The sequence below is a fragment of the Primulina eburnea genome, chromosome 7 (assembly GCF_022965805.1).
Source record: "Primulina eburnea isolate SZY01 chromosome 7, ASM2296580v1, whole genome shotgun sequence".
Lineage (NCBI taxonomy): Eukaryota > Viridiplantae > Streptophyta > Magnoliopsida > Lamiales > Gesneriaceae > Primulina > Primulina eburnea.
The window spans coordinates 6,599,732-6,618,698 of NC_133107.1; the positions used below are offsets into that span (position 1 = coordinate 6,599,732).

General features: G+C 36.6%; 4 protein-coding genes across 14 annotated transcripts; 1 reads left to right on the plus strand and 3 right to left on the minus strand.

Annotated features, from left to right (window-relative positions):
• The first annotated feature begins 820 nt into the window (after window positions 1-820).
• LOC140837008 (transcription factor TGA4) lies at window positions 821-5,650 on the plus strand. 9 transcript variants are annotated; one of them, XM_073202960.1, is made up of 11 exons: window positions 835-965; window positions 1,099-1,166; window positions 1,249-1,366; window positions 2,218-2,383; window positions 2,485-2,559; window positions 2,820-2,879; window positions 2,980-3,057; window positions 3,159-3,222; window positions 3,311-3,582; window positions 4,049-4,276; window positions 5,309-5,650. In XM_073202960.1, exons 3-11 carry the CDS (start codon window positions 1,353-1,355, stop codon window positions 5,459-5,461), a joined length of 1,110 nt encoding a protein of 369 aa, XP_073059061.1. In that variant the 5' UTR covers window positions 835-965; window positions 1,099-1,166; window positions 1,249-1,352; the 3' UTR covers window positions 5,462-5,650. The 9 variants fall into 9 exon arrangements, with proteins under 9 accessions (XP_073059058.1, XP_073059063.1, XP_073059060.1 ...); XM_073202962.1 differs by lacking the exon at window positions 1,099-1,166 and having other exon boundaries at window positions 825-965; window positions 2,173-2,383; XM_073202959.1 differs by lacking the exon at window positions 1,099-1,166 and having other exon boundaries at window positions 825-965.
• Window positions 5,651-5,902: 252 nt separating this feature from the next.
• Window positions 5,903-9,836, minus strand: LOC140837007 (alanine--glyoxylate aminotransferase 2 homolog 1, mitochondrial). Its single transcript, XM_073202954.1, has 9 exons — window positions 9,455-9,836; window positions 8,666-8,896; window positions 8,069-8,239; window positions 7,774-7,917; window positions 7,487-7,666; window positions 7,141-7,366; window positions 6,630-6,743; window positions 6,428-6,514; window positions 5,903-6,197 (listed from the first exon to the last, which is right to left on the minus strand). The coding sequence occupies exons 1-9, from the start codon at window positions 9,692-9,694 to the stop codon at window positions 6,154-6,156; spliced, it is 1,437 nt and encodes a 478-aa protein (XP_073059055.1). The 5' UTR covers window positions 9,695-9,836; the 3' UTR covers window positions 5,903-6,153.
• Window positions 9,837-11,577: 1,741 nt separating this feature from the next.
• LOC140837004 (pentatricopeptide repeat-containing protein At2g22070) lies at window positions 11,578-14,998 on the minus strand. 3 transcript variants are annotated; one of them, XM_073202950.1, is made up of 2 exons: window positions 12,230-14,998; window positions 11,578-12,085 (listed from the first exon to the last, which is right to left on the minus strand). In XM_073202950.1, exon 1 carries the CDS (start codon window positions 14,919-14,921, stop codon window positions 12,531-12,533), a length of 2,391 nt encoding a protein of 796 aa, XP_073059051.1. In that variant the 5' UTR covers window positions 14,922-14,998; the 3' UTR covers window positions 11,578-12,085; window positions 12,230-12,530. The 3 variants fall into 3 exon arrangements, with proteins under 3 accessions (XP_073059051.1, XP_073059053.1, XP_073059052.1); XM_073202952.1 differs by having other exon boundaries at window positions 12,224-14,998; XM_073202951.1 differs by having other exon boundaries at window positions 12,217-14,998.
• A 137-nt stretch (window positions 14,999-15,135) lies between these two features.
• On the minus strand, window positions 15,136-17,258 carry LOC140837005 (pentatricopeptide repeat-containing protein At4g39620, chloroplastic). The gene is made up of 2 exons (XM_073202953.1): window positions 16,779-17,258; window positions 15,136-16,409 (listed from the first exon to the last, which is right to left on the minus strand). The coding sequence occupies exons 1-2, from the start codon at window positions 17,124-17,126 to the stop codon at window positions 15,216-15,218; spliced, it is 1,542 nt and encodes a 513-aa protein (XP_073059054.1). The 5' UTR covers window positions 17,127-17,258; the 3' UTR covers window positions 15,136-15,215.
• Between the last annotated feature and the right edge of the window lie 1,709 nt (window positions 17,259-18,967).

The window sequence follows — 18,967 nt, forward strand, 5'->3', positions numbered from 1 at the left end:
ACTAACTTTTTTCCTCCTTATTTCTGGTATACTTTCTCCCCGAAAATTAAATAATGAAACATATTGAAGTATTTTTGTCATCGTTTTAAAATTTAAAATGCCCTTTAATTAGTCTTGAATTCTAACATATTATGTATATTGGGTAACTCGGTTATCTAGTTTTGTCCAACTAAACCCAGGAGAAAATGATTTTTCTCAAGGTAAATCCAGATACGATCGTAACATATACATACTTGAATCGATCTAACTTTTAATAATTTTATTTATCATCGAGATTGTTTGAACTTATAACCCTAGTGTTATCCTTCTAATGTTTTATCACTACATCTGTGATACCCTTGTCCCACATCGAAAAAATCAAAAATTTAAAATGAGTTTATAATGACTTACAATGGACTTCTATAGCAACTTGGGTTAATCATTTTCGTAAAGCGGGGACGAATACCAGTAGTTGCTATAGGGGCCCATTGTGCAGTCACGCAGGCACTAGTCCGGGCTCGGGGCGTGACAACATCAAGTCGGGTGAATATTGTATTTACAATATAATTAGACAAAGTTGATTGTCTAAAAAATTTATTAGACCGAGCATTTGCTATTTTATTTAAAAGTTGCGAATTTCGATCGTACAAAATTGTATGAATTAGGGGGACAAAGTAGCAAAAGGTTGTAAATTAAGTGGCAAATTCGGTAAACTCTATAGAGTAACATGTGATGAGTGCATGGTAATTTACATATTCTAATATATTATTTTTATTTTTATTTTTATTTTTATTTTTATTTTTATTTTTAAAGGCATTTAAATATAAATATTTGAAGGAGAGAGGTTGCGTTTCCCATCAGATTATATTCTTCTTCTTTCTTGTTCTCAACAGCGAACTTAACATGGAAGATGGCCTTTGCATCACTGTAGTGGGTTTTCTTCCATTTATCTTTCTCTTAGCGGTTCTTTCTATTTTCCATTGGAGGTATCTTATTTCTTGAAAGGAATAAAAATGGTTTGATATATATATAAATATATTTTATATATATATATATATATATATATATATATAAAGAATTGATTTTTGTTTGGGTACTGAATGGAGTTTTCTTCTGCAGATTCTTGATTTGAGTTCTTCTTTTTGTTCAGTCTTTTCGCTCTTTCTCGTTTCAAATAATTTATATTGGTGATATTCGATACTTGATCTCTCTTTTAATAACGAAAATAAGGAGAGAATAGCTGACTTTTTTTCTCTTTTTTTTTTCAAGCACGATTTCTCCGGTTCTCTTCATCTAAAAGACTCCAACCTTCGAGGAACTGGGCAGTAATTAGTGCAAGCGCTTGTTGACCTTAGCTTGTGTGATGATATTTTATGCATCTTCTGAAGTGCGTGATTCTTTTGTACATGATTTTGGTCTTCTTGTTTTGATTGAATGTTCTTGTTAAGTACCATATTAAACTATCCACTGCCTCATAATCCATACAAGGACAAGTTGCCTATTGATTCCCTTTCAGGTAGAAGGGCAATAAAGATTTTTGGTCTTCTCCTTGTGGCTTTCGATCCTCATATTTAAGTGACCTTTTGTTCTGGGAAGTGATATTTAGTTACCCCGTCGAGATATTTTGAGTAGCCTTAAGGACATACAAGATATAAAATGTTTACTAGTGAAGTATGATTTTCGATTTGAACGAATGTTGTGCGAAAAATGTTTTGATACAAGGAATTTTATGCTTTTTGAAATGGGATTTCAGGATTGGATTCAGGAGATCATTGGTTGATTTGTAGTATTAGATCTGAATAAAGGGCTCAGCGCTAACCAGTTCAAGAATTCATTTAATCCGATCAGATTAGATTCCTCTCACCTCAGCATAATTTCATGAGATTACCAAATGAAGCTGACATTCTTCAATAGTTTAGATTAACTAATTAAGCAATTAATGTGATACAATATTCTTTTCCGGGGAGTCGGTTCTAGCCAATCAACGTGTCACACATTTTACTTGCATGCCTGACTGCATCATCAAAGCTTTTGCAATTCTTGTGAAAATGAATCGATTAAGAAAAGGTGCACTCTTTGAGCATGGATAAGGTGTTTGTTTCCAAACTTGAGCTGCTTATTCTGTTCTTTTTCTATCTTATAATTGTAAATGTAGTTAAGTTAAACTATGTCTCTTATTTCTCATCGATTCAGCAATTAAATTAAGGTAGTTCCTGATGAGTTTAAATGGACACACAGTCAAAATAAAATGAATTCTACATCGACACATTTTGTTCCCTCGAGACGGATGGACATATATGAGCCTATCCATCAAATGACTATGTGGGGAGATTTCAAAGAGAACAACTGTGAAGACATATCTCCACCAGTGATTCTAGAGATAGAAGGCAAGCTGGACAATCAGGTTCTGTTCAGTCTTGTGAAATGTCATTACTGTATATCGATCGACTAGTTCCTCAGGTTGTGCCACGCATATGTTAACTTGCTTCATATCTGTATTTCTAGTCAGAGGAGACTTCACACGGAACCGTTGGACCTTCCAGTAAATATGATCAAGAAGTGAGTAGACGACCTGATAAGGTAAATTTGGGTAGACATTCTGTTATTTTCTTTGTTTTTGCTGGTTTTGTTTCAACAAGACATCAAACATTCTTGTTGCATGGGTCATTTACAGAGTATTTTGTACTCTTTCACCTGATTTAGTTTCCCGCCCACTTGTAGACTGTGTTGTATCATTTTCTAAACTATAGCTTCTCTTGTGAGTTGTATCATTAAATTTGTTATGTCGATGTTATATTTCTTCATTATTGGCCACAAAACTGAGGAAATTATCATTTCAGGCACTGAGACGCCTAGCTCAAAACCGTGAGGCTGCTCGTAAAAGTCGACTTCGTAAAAAGGTATTAGGATGTCATTGCAGTGTTGCACTTTGTCAAAAAGTATATGTCGAAATTCGACTTCGTAGAAAGGTATCAGGCTGATACAAAATTTATTTTGTAGGCTTATGTCCAGCAGTTAGAAAGTAGTAAATTAAAACTTATTCAATTAGAGCAAGAGCTCGGCCGAGCCAGACATCAGGTAAAGATTAAAAAAAAAAAACAGTACTGTTATTTACACAATCGTCTATGTTGCTGAAAGTTCGAGCCAAACAACACATAAAGGAGTTAATTTTGCTGCAGGGTTTGTATGCAGGTGGTGGTTTAGATACCAGCCAGCTAGGCTACTCCGAAACCATAAACCCAGGTTTGTGATAATAACATGCACTGAAGTGTGCCAAATCTCAATTATTTTCTTAACCAGATGTGTTGATTTCCCTTCTTTGAACATTAAGGTATTACTGCATTTGAGATGGAGTATGGACACTGGGTGGAAGAACAAATCATACAAATCTCCGATATAAGAAATGCTTTACAATCAAATGTTGGAGATATGGAACTGTCGATCCTCGTCGAGCGTGTCTTAAAGCATTATGCTGATCTCTTTGCAATGAAAGCAACAGCTGCTAGGATTGATGTGTTCTATCTCATGTCTGGAATGTGGAAAACATCAGCTGAACGATTCTTCTTGTGGATTGGGGGCTTTCGGCCTTCGGAACTCTTAAAGGTGATGATAACATGCCTTCGAATTGTTAGAATAATTTCCCTATTTTAACACCTCGAGTCTTTGCTTTCAAGAAAGCACACAAGTATACGGATTGAGAACTTGTTACTATAACAAGAGTGGCAGTAGAAGTGCATTTTGAATCTTATGTACTGTATAAGACCTATAATTGTTCACTTGCAATGACAGGAATCAAATACACGGTCTTGACTCCAATACTATTTCTGAGAATAAAAATTTGTCAATGTATCAAGAGTTAAACCTATTTATAACGATGTAACTCAAATACTTCACAGCGTACCGCGGTCCAAATGTTGAGTTTTGATTCATTGTGGCATATAGATGTTTACAACACATGACATCAAAGGCAATTGCTGCTACGTAACAGTATATTTGTCTGTGTTCTTGGCTCTACAAATTGAATAGTGATTGTAAACTTGTGTTTCTCAAAACTTGTGTTTCTCATCAGGTTCTATTGCCACATCTAGAGCCCATGTCTGAACAACAACATTTTGAAGTTTGTAATCTTAGACAAAATTGTCAGCAAGCAGAAGATGCACTTTCTCAGGGAATGGAAAAACTCCGTTACATTGTAGTCGAAGCAGTTGGCGCTGGTCGACTAGGTGAGGGGAACTACCTCCCACAGATTACTGCTGCCATAGAGAAGTTGGAAGCTCTGGTAAGGTTTGTTGGTCAGGTAATATCTTGTACTTTCTCGTGTTTACAATTATACGTAGACAAAAATAGGCTTGCATGCTTAGAATTTTTTCAAACATATGGGGCATGTTTGGTTTCGTTTTACACACCAACACCCCCTTTCCTTCTCCATAATAAAACCACAAATTCCTAAAACTGAAAAACCCCCCAAATGAAAATCCAAGCCTTGAACCCACACCTCAAGCTTTTGTGGTTTTTAGTATACACAAGTTAAGTGCAAAAGTAACTTAACCTGTAGAATTTAAATTCATTGAAATATAAATTAATTTCAAACTTTATTTGATTTTTGTTCAATTGAAGAAAAATAATCAAAATACTTTGTTATATAATTATGAGATAATTAAACTTAATTAATTTAGTGTTTTGATGATCTCGAGAATCACATTACTATTTTTAGACAAAAACTTGTGTGAGACGGTCTCACGGGTCGTATTTTGTGAGACGAATCTCTTATTTGGGATATCAATAAAAAATATTACTTTTTATGCTAAGAAAATTACTTTTTATGCTAAGAATATTACTTTTGATTGTGAATATCGGTAAGGTTGACCCGTTTCACAAATAAATATTTTGAGACCGTCTCACTCCTATTTTTATTAAAATTTCCACCACATTTGGGATATCTATTATTACTTCTTTTTTAAAATTATAACTGAATATATTATATTCTTACAATTTTTAAATACCAAAAACACGATTGAAAATTCAGATTTATATTACTAACTCCATATATTTTATATTATATATTTTTTGTAATAAAATAATATATTATTTACAAACGATAATCAAACACACTCCAATTTCTTCAATATATATATTTTCCAAAAAATATGATAAACACCAATTATAATGAAAAAATCGAGTTCGAATTCGGGTTAATTCGATAATGAGTTCGTTCCGAATGGAGACCCGTCGCCTAACCTTAGAGATTACGTTGCTACTCTGCCCTGTAAGAAATGCAAACTACTGTCGACATATACTGTTTTCATTGTTCTTTTGATCCTGAAAACAGGCAGATCATCTCAGACAAGAAACTCTGCAGCAGATTTCTCGTATTCTGGAGCCTCCCCAAGCTGCTAGAGGCCTTCTCGCGTTGGGGGAGTATTTGCAGCATCTTCGAGCTTTAAGTTCTCTTTGGTCTTCACGCCCCTGCGAACCAAACTAGTCACACACTTTTTAAGCTTCCAGTTTAGCTGATTCCTGATGTAGTATTATAATATATTGGAGAATTTCTTCCTTTTTGAGCGGCTTCCTATGATCGATGTCCTGTGCTGTGAATATGATTAAGTAGCCTGTCAAGAGGAATTGTACAAATACTTTATTATTTTCTTTATTTCTGTTTTGCTTCCATTTCTCCCATTTTGTGCTTGTAATTGTTTTGGGAAGCTTCTTTATGAATACTTCTGAAGTCTACAAGACTTGATCACCAGATATGTTTCACACTTTGTATTGAGGGTCTCTGATTAATATGTAAAATGAAAATCTTGTGCCAGCATTCCTTGTGAATGGTTTGATGTAAGTAGACGCGCCGAGCGACGGTACATGACCCATCGTAAGATTCGAGTTTCTCTATTCTGTAGTGACGAGAAATTGTCCATGAGCATGGTTTAAACATGCCAATGCTGAAGCAAATATTTTACTGTGGAAAACCATTGTCGAAGACATGCGTATGCACTATCCATGCAGTGAACATTAGAAGTCGACTTATTTACGCACACATTTTTTTACAACTTTCAGCAAATGGGAAAAGATAAATCTGAGATCTGCAGGGAGTTCGACACAATTTTCTTACTCAAAACGTGCAAATTTATTATCTGGAAGGGATTCGTTCGTCATCCGCGTTCAGTGACAAATTTGTCACAACTTTGACATGGCATAGTCCATTGCGTCAACCAGGAAATCTGCACAAACAGAAACGTTTGACAACTTGAAAAATCAATAGTGGGATCTCATGAAATCAAGTTACTGCAATAAATGCTCGATCTCAAGCACTAATGTTAGGTCATAAACTCGAGAGTAGAACGTGAAATTAACATAATAATCCATCACGTGGAAGAGTTTTTCAAACTTATTAACCGTCCCGCAATTTCTCATAGAACCAAAATGATATTGTAACAATTATATAGGGTACCTGCGTCATCTTTGGTAAAACACATGGGAGGCTTTATTCTGAAAACATTCCCGTGAAGTCCACCTTTACCAACCAAGACACCAAGTTCTGCAATAAAAAAAATCAACCTCAAGAATATGTTATAGCAAAACACGAAATTAAAATATATAACTAGAGTTCACGTGTTCCTCGTTAGGGGATTGCTTTCAGATGCTTTACAAACCTCGAAGACTCTCGAACAATACTGCAGTTTCTGCCTTGGCTGGAATCTTCTGCTTCCTGTCAGTCACTAGTTCTATCCCAACCATTAAGCCTCTGCCTCTCACATCACCTATTACTGGCAAATAAAAGAGTTCCAGCCAACTTTTATTATATATTGCCAGCAAAAAGAATATAGTCAAATAGAGAAAATTCATAGCAATATCCTGTAAATTCTCGGTATACTCAAATGAACTAATCAACCAAGTCAATTTTTTCTTTCCTCGTTCTTCAGAAAACCACCTAAATTGATAGATAAAGGCATGAAATGATGCACTTTTATGAATTTCCAAGAGATAAGTTCTTTGGCATAGAAATTCAGTGCAAAAGATTTGCATATACAAAGATATGAGAGTAATCTGGAGAGTCTTACTAGTGGATATGTTGTGCATTTAAATTTCGTTTTAAACAGTAGAAATTTTTGAAATTTGAAGGAACGTGACAATTAATAAAAAAAAACACGAAGAGAGAATTACTGTCATGTTTTTGCTGAAGATCCCTCAAACGGTGAATTATATGTGAACCAACTTCAGCACAATGAATTTGACGTTTCTCCTTATCAAGAACTCTGATCACTGCAAGTCCACCAGCTGAACATACAGGATTGCCTCCAAAGGTGTTGAATTGAATTTTCTGAGCCAAAACTCTAGCTATTTCAGGAGTTGTTACAACAGCACCTAGCGGCAACCCATTGCCAATGCCCTGACCATTGTAATTTCACAGAATTAGTCAAATGAGTCGGGAAGAATGTCAAAGATGGCTACAAAGAAGATTGCTTCATGCTGAACAAAAAGAAACTGTAGATAGAATCGCCACCAACACCTTAGCCATGGTAACTATATCCGGAATGACTCCTTGGGTTTCAAAGCCCCAATAGTGGCTTCCTGTACGACCAAAGCCCGTTTGCACTTCATCAGCGATGCAAACACCACCAGCTTTACGAATAATGTCGTAAACTAATTTTAAGTATCCAGGGGCTAATTCAACAGCTCCCCCTACCCCCTGTTGTAAACAAAGATTTAAAAGAGCATAATCAAGAGCTATGCACTCAACACAAATACTCGGCCAAACACCGTTTCACAAGATGGAAACAGAAGTGTGCCATAGACCTGAATCGTCTCAGCAATAAATCCAGCAACTTTTCCAGAAGTACCATGATCAATATGGTCTTGTACATCTTCAGCATAACACCTGGCATCAGACCCAAACACTCCACGATATGGGTTTGGATTTAGAACATGGTGGATTTCTCCCTGCAAAGTTGATTGAAAAAAACACAGAGACCCACACCTTGTGAAAGCTTCAACTTATATAAAAATGTTAAAAACAAATAAATCATATATATGTGTGTGTATTTAATTTTTAAGGCATGTAGAGCCAAAACTGAGTTAATCTTAAAATGACCTGAGGAATTGGGTACTTCCATGTGTTAAGAGCTGTCAGTCCAATAGTGTTAGAGCTTCCACCATGATATGCATTTCTTAAGGCAATCATGCCAAGGTGGCCACTGTATAGTCTAGCCATCAACATAGCAAGTTCATTAGCTTCAGTCCCCGAATTAACGAAGTACACTACCTGCCATTTCAAGAAGAACTTAATCATGAGCACTAGTCAAAGATCAGAATTCATAAAATATTGCAATGGATTGGTATACCTGTAACGAAGTAACGAAAGTATAATAACACCAAAAAAATTTGAGAGTAGCACAACAGCTATTAGAAAGGCGTTCCATCATCTAATGAATCTCAAAGATTAATCATTACCTTTCTGGATGAATCGGAATAGACAAAGGGGACATTTCTTTGTTGGGTTAAGAAGGAAAACATGAAGTAAACATTTTACAAATAAGTTACAACACATTTATTTTCCAGTAACACTTTCAATCATTCTTTAAACCTCATCACATCCAACAACATTTCAAAATTCTCTTAAAACATAAACGTAAAATAATTAAGAAGCCACCATGTAGTGAAAGATCCAAAAGGTAGGAACTATGAAGACCTTCAGATTTCCAGGCATTTTAGATGCTAGACCCTCTGCGAAATCAGATATTGCGTGATGTAGGTAAATGGTGGTTGCATGTTGAAGAAGCTTGCTTTGTTCCATGATGGCATTCAACACGTCAGGATGACAATGACCACAAGACACTGTAACAATTCCTGCAAATGCATCAAGATACCTTCTTCCATTCTCGTCAAACAGATACTGCATTTTCCCTTCAACAATATTGAGCTGTTGGATATAAAAATTCTAGCAAGTTAATATACATTTACTTAAAATAAAACTGCATAGAAACACACAAGAAAATGAATGGACAATCAGTTGGGAAGCTTTTCTCCAAACATCACAATTAATCCTATCGATAATTGTCAATCCATGTCAACACATAATGGAAAAAACATCAAATACGATGTTCATTCCTCCAGAATAAATTAGTCGGCGTTCTTGAGCTGGTTAAGACAGTAATCACAAAAATTTTCAGCAATTACACAAATAATGCCACCCATCAGAAAGAACGTAACTTGTCAAAAAAGGAATGCTGAATCATGCCGATAAGAAACTACAGAAATTCTCAAGGATCATACTGTCATTCACAAAAGCAGAATTCTTCAAAACAGAAGAATGAAAATCCACCAGCATCATTTCACATCTTCATCCATATCCATTCACAAACTGAACAAACCCAAAAACAGGAGGAAAAAAATACTCACAAACACACACTGCATGTGATTACAAACACAAACACAAACACAAACACAAACACACAGACAGAGAGGAGCATGGGCTTACAGGCTTTTGGTAATAATAGAAAAGCGAGGGACCCAAATACTTCCTTCGCTTCTCTAAAACCTCTTCCGCCAAGGGACCCTTGTAAGGCTTCGGATCATAATCAAAAGCCGGTAACACTGGCGGAGCCGAATCCAAAACTCCCCTGTGCAAGCCCACATTACCGCTACACAACCCCCGCCAATGATTCTTTAAAAATGGTCTCACCAAACTCCCTCGTGAGAGCTTCCTTTCCCAACCCATACCAAGAATTTATTCCAAGGAAATACACACACTAACAAGCTCTAGTATGTGCGTAGGTGCATATAGAAGTAAGACTGTAAGAGGGAGGGCTGGACGAGCAGGATTGGAAAGGTAAATATTATAAATGTTGAGGTAGAATTTTGTATTTTAGTAAAATGGACGAGAGAATCTTGCACCTACTTTCTTTGGACATGTTTAAAACTTTAACGGGGCGTTTGGTACGGATTATTATTTAACCAAGTCTATCCTCTTATGAATGATTAGGTTATATTAGGTAGGTTAAAATAATACCTCCTCACTCCCTAGAATTATTTATCCAACTGTTAATCCTTCCTATTTTCTAATTTTACCTTTCTCCTATATCCAAACTCACCACCACTTCTCGCCACGATCGCCGCCACCGACTGCCGACCGTCGCCGCCGACCACGCCGCCACCGATCACCGACCGCCGCCGCCACCGACCACCGGACCGCCGTCGCCGCCACCGTTGCCGGACCGCCGCAGGCCGTCCGCCGTCGTTCGCCGGACCTCCGCTGCCACCGGCCGCCGACAGACCGCCGCCGCCGGCCGTCGCCGGACCTCCGCCGTCGCCGGAGTGGAAGAAGAAAAAAAAAGGACAATTTTGTCCTTTCATCAAAAAATTCAAAATTATCCTAGACATAAAAATCATACCAAACATAACATCATATATTACATTCCTACAACAACCATTTTCTTTATCATTTACTTACTAATTATTAGTTTATTTTATCCTTCAAACCAAACGCAACCTAAAATTAAAATAATATATTTAAACATGAACACACTCCAAAATTTGTCAACATTCCATCTTATTTGAGATTTTTTTTTTAAGGGATTCTAATCAAATTAAGAAACTCAATATGTTCATCTTCGAATTTTTCGGGATTCTGAGAATAACAAGAGTTCACTTGTTGGCATACTTTGTAGTCTTTGGTAACTTGAAAATGTGGTTTTATTTGCTTATTCTCTGAGTTTGCATTGATTTTGTTTTCAGGAAAATATTATTTGGTTTTTTTGAAGAGCAGACATTTGGGCACGGAGGAGGAATTAAATAATCAAGTTAAAAGAAGAAAAATCAGAAAAAAAAAAGAAAATTCCCGTGTTATTTTGGAGAAGTTGGTGAAAAATCTCCAATCAAAACATTTCTTTGGATTCATTCCCTACCCACAAAATTGTAGTACTATGTCATACAAAATGTGGTACACTTCATGTGGAAATGTGGTAATCATGTGAAAATATGATAATAAAAAAGTACTCAGGGACTGAACACAAAAAAAATCGACGACTGAGGACTGAAGGTCAATTTCCCGTGTTATTTTCTAATCTAACAAGAATAAACGAAACTTCAATGAATATCCGATACAAGCATTCAACCGATCATTTCAGGCTTCTCTGGTTCAAACTTAACTTTAGGACATTTTTTTACTCACTCTTCACATATATTAACCATACAGTAAAGTATGAAAACTCTGTAGAAGAAGAGTGGTATAAAACCAATTGGTGGATAACAAATTAAAAACAAAAGCATAGAAGTAATAGCTGCTAACTTATAGTTTATTTGATGTCAAGGTCTCAAGTTTAGGATGAGTTCGAGACTTAGTTATAACAATTTACTCTTCTAATTCAAAAGAAAGGAAAAAGAAGCAATAATATTCGTAAAAAAAGAAGTAAAAATAAAAATATCTAAGACAAAGTATTCATGTAAAAAAGATTTTTATGCGGACGTTATGCATGATTACATGTCAAGAAAACAATTGATGCTATTTGGCGGATCCATTTCCACAAATTTTACATATAAATCACAAATAAACCAATGAAATTTAAGACAGAGAAGACATAATCAAGACAAACATACTTCGTATAAAAGAGTCCCAAGTCACATGAATTGGTTTGCATTCCGAAATCTCTCAGGCTTAAATCTTAATGGTTAAATCAGTCAACAAAGGATCGCAGTGAATGCAGATGTTTTATCTTCCTTTTATTAGCTTCAAAAAATAAAGTCAAGCAAAAGCTCCATCATGAGTGACATTGAACGTCAGAGCACCCTCTGCTCATAGCTTCGATACCGCAAGATCCAATACCACTATACAAGTCTAACCATCGTCCAGGCCTCCAATATTGAGGAAAGACACCAACCTCCTAATATTTCAATAGCTTAAATATACTAAATTAATCAAAACTCAATGTGTTCCATTGAAAATAATTTAAAAAAATGAAACCCTTTTCCAGGAAACACAACACATTCAATATCATAATATATACTACAAATATACTGGAAGCTGCTGCCTTTACCACTTCCATCATTGGCCGCACATCTACACCCCCCTACGGTCAGAGCAACTTTTTTCTACAGCTGTTCCTCCAAGAACCTGAAAACCATAATTGTCTATGTGAGAAATGCCGAAGCTTAACTAAAATCTCTCACACTATACCTTTTTCCTCACCGCAATCTAATTTTCTGGAAAGGAAAAAAGAAAAATAGAAAGAGATAAGCATGAACACGAAACTCTAACCAGTAAGAAGATCCCAAAACTGAAGCAACTTGTGAGTCTCATCGTCTTTCCGGGAACAAGAACAAAGAAACAAAGTAAACGCAAAAATGAAACAAATAACACCTGCTGCCCAAACCTGAGGACACAACTAAGGAACGGAAAAGATGGTAGGCAAAAAAGATGGTTTTACCTGCCAATTCATTCTTTAATCTTCATGGAATGAACGTCATAACTTTGAGTTAGATATCAATTCTAGCGTCGAACACTCACGTACGTGGCTAGGAAATAGCTTAGCATACTCCAACATAATTATTTGCAATTCTTACCAATAATCACGGCAGGAGCATGAACCATTTTGGAAATGGTGGAAACGTGTTGCGTCTCTCACAACAATTTCTCGATCAACCAGTTTCGAGATAAATTTGATGGCAGAATGACAGTCATTACAAACTCTAAGGTTCTTCATGATCCTTATAGTAGTATTTCCTGGAGTATTCATTAATGCAAATGAAATAGCAAGTTTTTCACTGTGATGCTTTAGAATCTGCTCTTTCAATTCTTCATCGAGATCGTGCAGCACTGAACCAGTGTCCGGAACAAAGCCCATCTTCTTAATCTCCTCCCAGATTTTAGCCATCGACCCATATATTGCATCTCTTTGGGGATGTCCTCCATCTTCTGCCCCAAAGACATGGACTTCACTCTTTATTTGAACCCAACTAATTCCTTGTTCTTTCTTCACCTTTCTATCCTTCATTGATTTTCGTATTCCGGCAGCTTCCTTCCATTTTCCACAAGCCAAATAGACATTGGCTAGGGCTGAATAGGCTCCACCATTGTCCGGTTCGATTGAAAGCAATCTCCCCGCTGCAATTTCTGCTAGTTCCACATTTTTTTGAACTTTACATGCCGCTAAAAGTGAACCCCAAGCTATGACATCTGGTTCAATTGGCATGGTCGCTATAAAATCTTGTGCTTCTTGCAACAACCCTGCACGGCCGAATAAGTCGATCATGCAAGCACAGTGGCTCGATGTTGGTTGAATTCCATGCACATCTTTCATCATTTGATAATAAGTACGGCCTTTTTCGACCAATCCAACGTGTGTACATGCTGACAAAACACCAACATAAGTTATATGATCAGGCTGAGCATATGATGACAACATTTTCTCAAATAGTTGTAATGCCTCTTCTCCAAGTCCATGTTGAGCTAAAGCCATGATCATGGAGGACCAAGAGACGGATTCTCTTTTACATCGTACAAGTTGGAATACTTTCCTTGCACAGTTGATATTACCTGCCTTTGCATACATGTTAATCAACGCATTGCTCACAGAAACTGAGGACGACTCCCCCAACTTTAAAGCAGTTGCGTGAATTTGTTTCCCATGATTCAAAGAAGCCAAATTTGAACTGACACTTAACATAGCTGCAAGGGTATAGCTGTTCGGTATTGGGCCCTTTTTTACCATGGATCTGAAAAGCTCCATTGCATCATTGTTGTGGCCATTCTGTGCATAGCCAACTATCATAGCTGTCCATCCAACCACATCGCAATCCACCAATGAGTCGAATATCTTCCTGGCTGGATTTACATCTCCAAGCTTGGCGTATCCATCTAATAAAGCCGTAAAGGCAATAATATTTATGGTGGACGTCCCAAACTTCAGCAAAATTTTATGAGATGTTTCAACACCTCCACATTTTGAGTACATGGAGATCAACGCATTCCCTACTGCCCCAGATGTATCAAATGTGTTTCTAATAATATAGGCATGAGCTTGCTTTCCAATTTCTAGTTCCTCTAGATTTGCACAAGCTGACAACACACTAGTTAGAGTGTAACGATCAGGTTTTAATTGAGACACCATGAGCATTTCTGATAAGTAACTCAGTGATTTGTTATCCAGACCATGCTGGTTATATCCTGCAATCATCAAATTCCAAGAAACAATATCACGATCTTTCATCTCCTCAAACTGAGCCGTCGCATGTTCTACCTGATCCATTTGCATGTACAGTGATATCTTTGCATTCAACGTAGAAGTATTCTTTAACTTAATTGTATCAAGCACGGCCCACGCACTCCCAAGATCACCCGATTTTGCATACATATTTACTAAAGAATTAGCTACAGATATACAGCCAACGAGGCCATATCTAACAACAAAAGAGTGAACCTTCCTGCCTATAGCCAATTCTTTAATTGAAGCACAAGAAGCAAGCACACTTGTAATGGTGTACTGAGAAGGCACAACTTTGCGTTTTACCATCTCCAGAAACATCTTAAAAACAACGTCAAATTGTCCCAATAGATTATATCCCACAATTATTGAGGTCCAAGAAACTGAATCAGGTTCAGGAATTTTTTTAAAGATACTAACTGCTTCCCTCATCATACCCTGTTTTGCATAGGCAGACAATAGCGTGTTGTACGACGATGTGTCCCTCTCAGGCATTTCATCAAACACCCTGTGAGCATCGTTAATAAACCCGGTTTTCGCATAAGAATTGACAAGGTTGTTCATCAAGAGCACACCTACATAAATCCCCGACTTGATCATCCGATTGTGGATTAGCTTGATAGTTACAGGGTCGTTGATTTTGAGGCTTGTTCGCAGAATGGATGTGTAAATATCCACCGGGGGTGAAATAAGCTGTGGCCTTTTCACTGTTGGCTCTCTAACTTGTATTGAATTCGGAGAAGACATTGATGGTGGGAAGCAAAGTTGCAACACTAGAAAAGAAAGGAATATAGTTAACAAGAAACCTAAACAGAAAAATAGATGAACTTTGTTCAAATAGATCTACTCTATGCTGCACGGAGGTACATACTTCCCATTTATTATGTATCATTATATGATAAATTCAAATGTGGAAACTTGTGAACTGTTTCACATTAACTTTGAAAGAAAAACTAAACAATAACAGCAATTTCTTTTTCCTAGAAAAAGTACAGTAATCTTTGCGAACTCAATACTTGTTAAACAGATTAAATCAAATACTCAAAAATGTACATCAAATTCAACGTTTACATCACTAAACAAAACTCTTTCATCATTCTGTCCCATGATTTCATCCAACTCTGGATTCGGAATCACGGCTTGTCTTCGCGACCCATCCGCAATCTTGGCAGACTTTTGGCTCCTTGATGAGGACCCAACGGCCCCTAAAGCATCGAGAAAGAACCGTTTATTCGGTATAATACCATCTTTATCCATATAAACAAGCAATTTCTGTACAAGATCCTTCATATCAGCTTTAGAGTAAGCCTTGTAAAGAAGTTTGTAAGTAGATGAATCAACTTGGAACTTCTTAGTTCTGCACATGCTTTCAAAAAGCACATCTGCCTCCATTGGTAGTGCGTTCCTGCAGTAGACTTCGAGCATAGCGTTTAGAGTGGATACCTTTTTCTCTTTGACCGACTCCGCTATCTGGTCAAAAATTTCTCTTGCTCTCGAGACAGAACCACAGTGACCGTACATCATTATAAGGCATTCATATGTAATGAAGCTTGGTTTGTATCCCATGTCATTCATTTTTTGAAGGACAAACTCGGCTCTCTCCCTAAGTCTTGCTTTACCATAATTTGTGATCATGGAATTGAACGTAGGGAGCGTCGGCTTCTCTTTGGAATACGTCAAGCTCTTAAATACTTGTTCCATCTTGTCGAATTCTTGCTTTCTCCCATACGAATCAATCAACAAGTTATATGTGATGATATCCGGTTTTATCTGATTGCTTTTCATTCTAGAAAGCACCAACTCCATCTCCCTGATCATTCCGTTCTTTCCATAGGCATCCATCACACCATTAAATGTGAAAATATCAGGAGTCACTATACTTTCTGACAGATCTTTGAACAGAGTATTAACTTGATCAATATTTCTCGCCTGAGCAAAAGCTCTCAAAATAATGTTGTAGGTGACGACAGTAGGCTTACACCGCTCCATTCCTTTCATTTTGTCGAAATACATAAGAGCCTTAGCCAAAGCCTTGGATTTGTCACGAGAGTGCAGGTGGGCTGTGATAAGGGAATTATATACAGATGAATCAGGCTTACAACCACTATTACGCATCTCAGAGAAAAGCCACATGGCCATTCGAGTTTGCCCTTTCTTTCCCATAACTGATATTAACTTCGAATAAACTCCATTGTCCGCTACGTACCACCTCTGCTTTTGCATCCATCTGAACACCTGATATATGTAAATGAGGCTTTAATGACAAGGGAGCCAAGATATTCATTCGACTCAAACGGAAAAGAAACCAAATACTCATACAACGTTCAATGATGGCGAACCCCCCAACAACAATCAACACTTTTCATAAATTTCGCAAACGAAACTCGGAGAGATCACAGGCAGAGAAACAAACATGGATTTGCACCATGTATGATGTATGCACATATTATCATAAAATTAGATAAAATCCCACCAATGAAATACATGAAAACACCCCGAAAAACTAAAAGTAACAGACATCAACCAGTAACCAGATTATCAAAATGAAAACTTAATCACATTTAATTAGAAACCACTATGACATAAGATCGGGGGGACGTAAACCTCCAGGCATTGAAGCCACTTGTCATTAGTCCCAAGCTCTTCAAACAGCAAGAAACAGTGCTCCGTTCTGACAAACCTAACATACTTATTCAGAGTATTCATCAACGGCTGCTTATCAGTGAAATTCTTCATTATTGAGCGAACCAACTCTTTTTCTTCTGAAGACGGAGAGACATTTTTCTTGCGGGTCCTTTTGGGTCTGGTTGAAACATCGCACATTCGAATTGTGGTGGGTCGAATTGCCACAGGTGGCCTTGGGTGTTGTCTGAAGACATCGGTTCGGGTGAATACGTGAGTGGGAGAAAGGTACAGAGAAGGAGACAAGAATGGAGGGTATGTCAAGGTCATTTCTGTAATTTCATCAAGGGCAGTGTAGGTTGGGTGGTTGCGATGGCTGCGCCGCCGCAATTCTTTCAATCCTGTTATTCCAGTAAGCAGAGATATTCACCAGGAGGCAACAGGTTAATATTTCCTCACCATTTTTTTCGGTATTTAATTTTTTTTTCAAGAAATTTATTTTCCATTGGATTTATATTATAAATTTTTTGAATAAGTATCTTGTTATAGGGTCTTGCGAATTTTTATTCGTGAAATGTTTCAAATTTTTTTATATTTATAATAAAAAATAATATTTTTGATGTAAATAATAATAATTTTTTGATAAAAAATCTTTTTATATTTATAATAAAAAAATAACATTTTTTTATATAAATAATAATAGTTTTTCATGAGTAAACCAAATAAAAACTTTCTTACAAGAATTTTCAAAAGTTTTTTTAATCCTCCCAAGAATACTATATTCTTGCCAACCTCTAAAATTGTAACATATTTTATAACCAAAAAACAAGTAAAAACTTGTATGTTTACAAGTTTCTATTACGTTATGATGGTGATTATGTATGAAGGATCGGTTTTGATATTTTTGAAGGTCTTTCAAATACAATATTTTCTATAAGTTGCAATAGCTTGTATTCTAAAAATTAATACACCGATAAATAAAATCGAGTTTGGTTTTCTAACCAAGTGGAAGATACTCGAAATAATCATTTGTTAAGAAAATTGAACAGTTTAAACCTTTTAGCTTGTGTTTAAACTGAATAACTGAAATAAGGTGGATCAGTTCGGGCTTGTATCAGTTCAGTCATGAGAAAAACTGAACCGATATCAACTGAACTGATCAAATCAGTTTTTAAACAATAGTTTAACAAATAAAGACACCATATATGTTTCTAAATGTTCGGAGACTTCAACTGCTCGTCACCTCTTCTACCACCTCGGGTAGGATCTACTAGAAGACTTTGATTTATACCACACTTTATACAAACTCACTCTAAAAGAGCAGCATCCAACTAGAAATCATAGCACTCAATATTACAGACAGAACCTTACAATGTACGTAATGTTTACTGTCTTTATAGCAAAACTACAAACACAATATTTAATGTCTTTGTGTGAAAACTCACTCAGCTAAACAATAAGCTCAACTCTTTGTATATGTGAGTGATTGTGTGTAAATATGTGAGAATTGATCTAATAAGTACAACACAAAGGTGTTCTCACACAACTGGGCTAACTGCTACTAGTAAACTGATATGAAATGAATGTGGCCTCAGTTTTCTTCACACATTGGTATTTGGTTGTAGTTCCGCTCTATGTTGTTATCTTCGATAGTTTTTGATCTGGTATTTATAGACGCTCAGCTGACCGTTGATGAAGACTCAATGATAATGTCTGTTGCATTTGCATGTGCTTCATTAGGACATGTCTTGTCATTCTGACAACTGTTCTGGAAGTTTTTCTCTTTTAGCTTTGCTGCAACGTCCATTATTGTACCTTCGTATGTGAAGTAGCTTGTATATTCGTGCCTAGCTGGGTTCCATTAAATAGTTTTGTCGTGACATGCGAACAAATCAGTTATAAGTGATGCTCTAAACTGGTCTGGTGAACTGGTTATCTGAACTGGTCTGATGAAATCAGTTTGGACTGATTTCATTGTATAAGTTCTTTTTTTCACTTGGGTTCTTCATCAGCTGGCCGGGCTTCCGAAGGTCTAATTTTAAACCACCTATCAGTTGGACAAGCAGTGGAACTGTTGTTAGATATATCAGTTGGACTGGTTCAGTTCTTGCAATCAGTTGGCTCTTTTAGTTCGCGTCTCGACAACTTCAATTTTGGCTTCGGGAACTCAT

Bases quoted from the DNA above. Each gene is read 5' to 3' on its own strand.
- LOC140837008 (XM_073202955.1), top strand. From the start codon at position 883: ATGGAAGATGGCCTTTGCATCACTGTAGTGGGTTTTCTTCCATTTATC. The intron at 2,880-2,979 runs GTATTAGGATGT...TTTATTTTGTAG, and splicing joins AAAGTCGACTTCGTAAAAAG to GCTTATGTCCAGCAGTTAGA. The intron at 4,277-5,308 runs GTAATATCTTGT...TCCTGAAAACAG, and splicing joins TGGTAAGGTTTGTTGGTCAG to GCAGATCATCTCAGACAAGA.
- LOC140837007 (XM_073202954.1), bottom strand. From the start codon at position 9,694: ATGGGTTGGGAAAGGAAGCTCTCACGAGGGAGTTTGGTGAGACCATTT. The intron at 7,918-8,068 runs GTCATTTTAAGA...TCAACTTTGCAG, and splicing joins GGAAGTACCCAATTCCTCAG to GGAGAAATCCACCATGTTCT. The intron at 6,198-6,427 runs GTACCCTATATA...CTGTTTGTGCAG, and splicing joins TTTTACCAAAGATGACGCAG to ATTTCCTGGTTGACGCAATG.
- LOC140837004 (XM_073202950.1), bottom strand. From the start codon at position 14,921: ATGTCTTCTCCGAATTCAATACAAGTTAGAGAGCCAACAGTGAAAAGG.
- LOC140837005 (XM_073202953.1), bottom strand. From the start codon at position 17,126: ATGACCTTGACATACCCTCCATTCTTGTCTCCTTCTCTGTACCTTTCT. The intron at 16,410-16,778 runs GTTTACGTCCCC...TACATATATCAG, and splicing joins AGTGGCTTCAATGCCTGGAG to GTGTTCAGATGGATGCAAAA.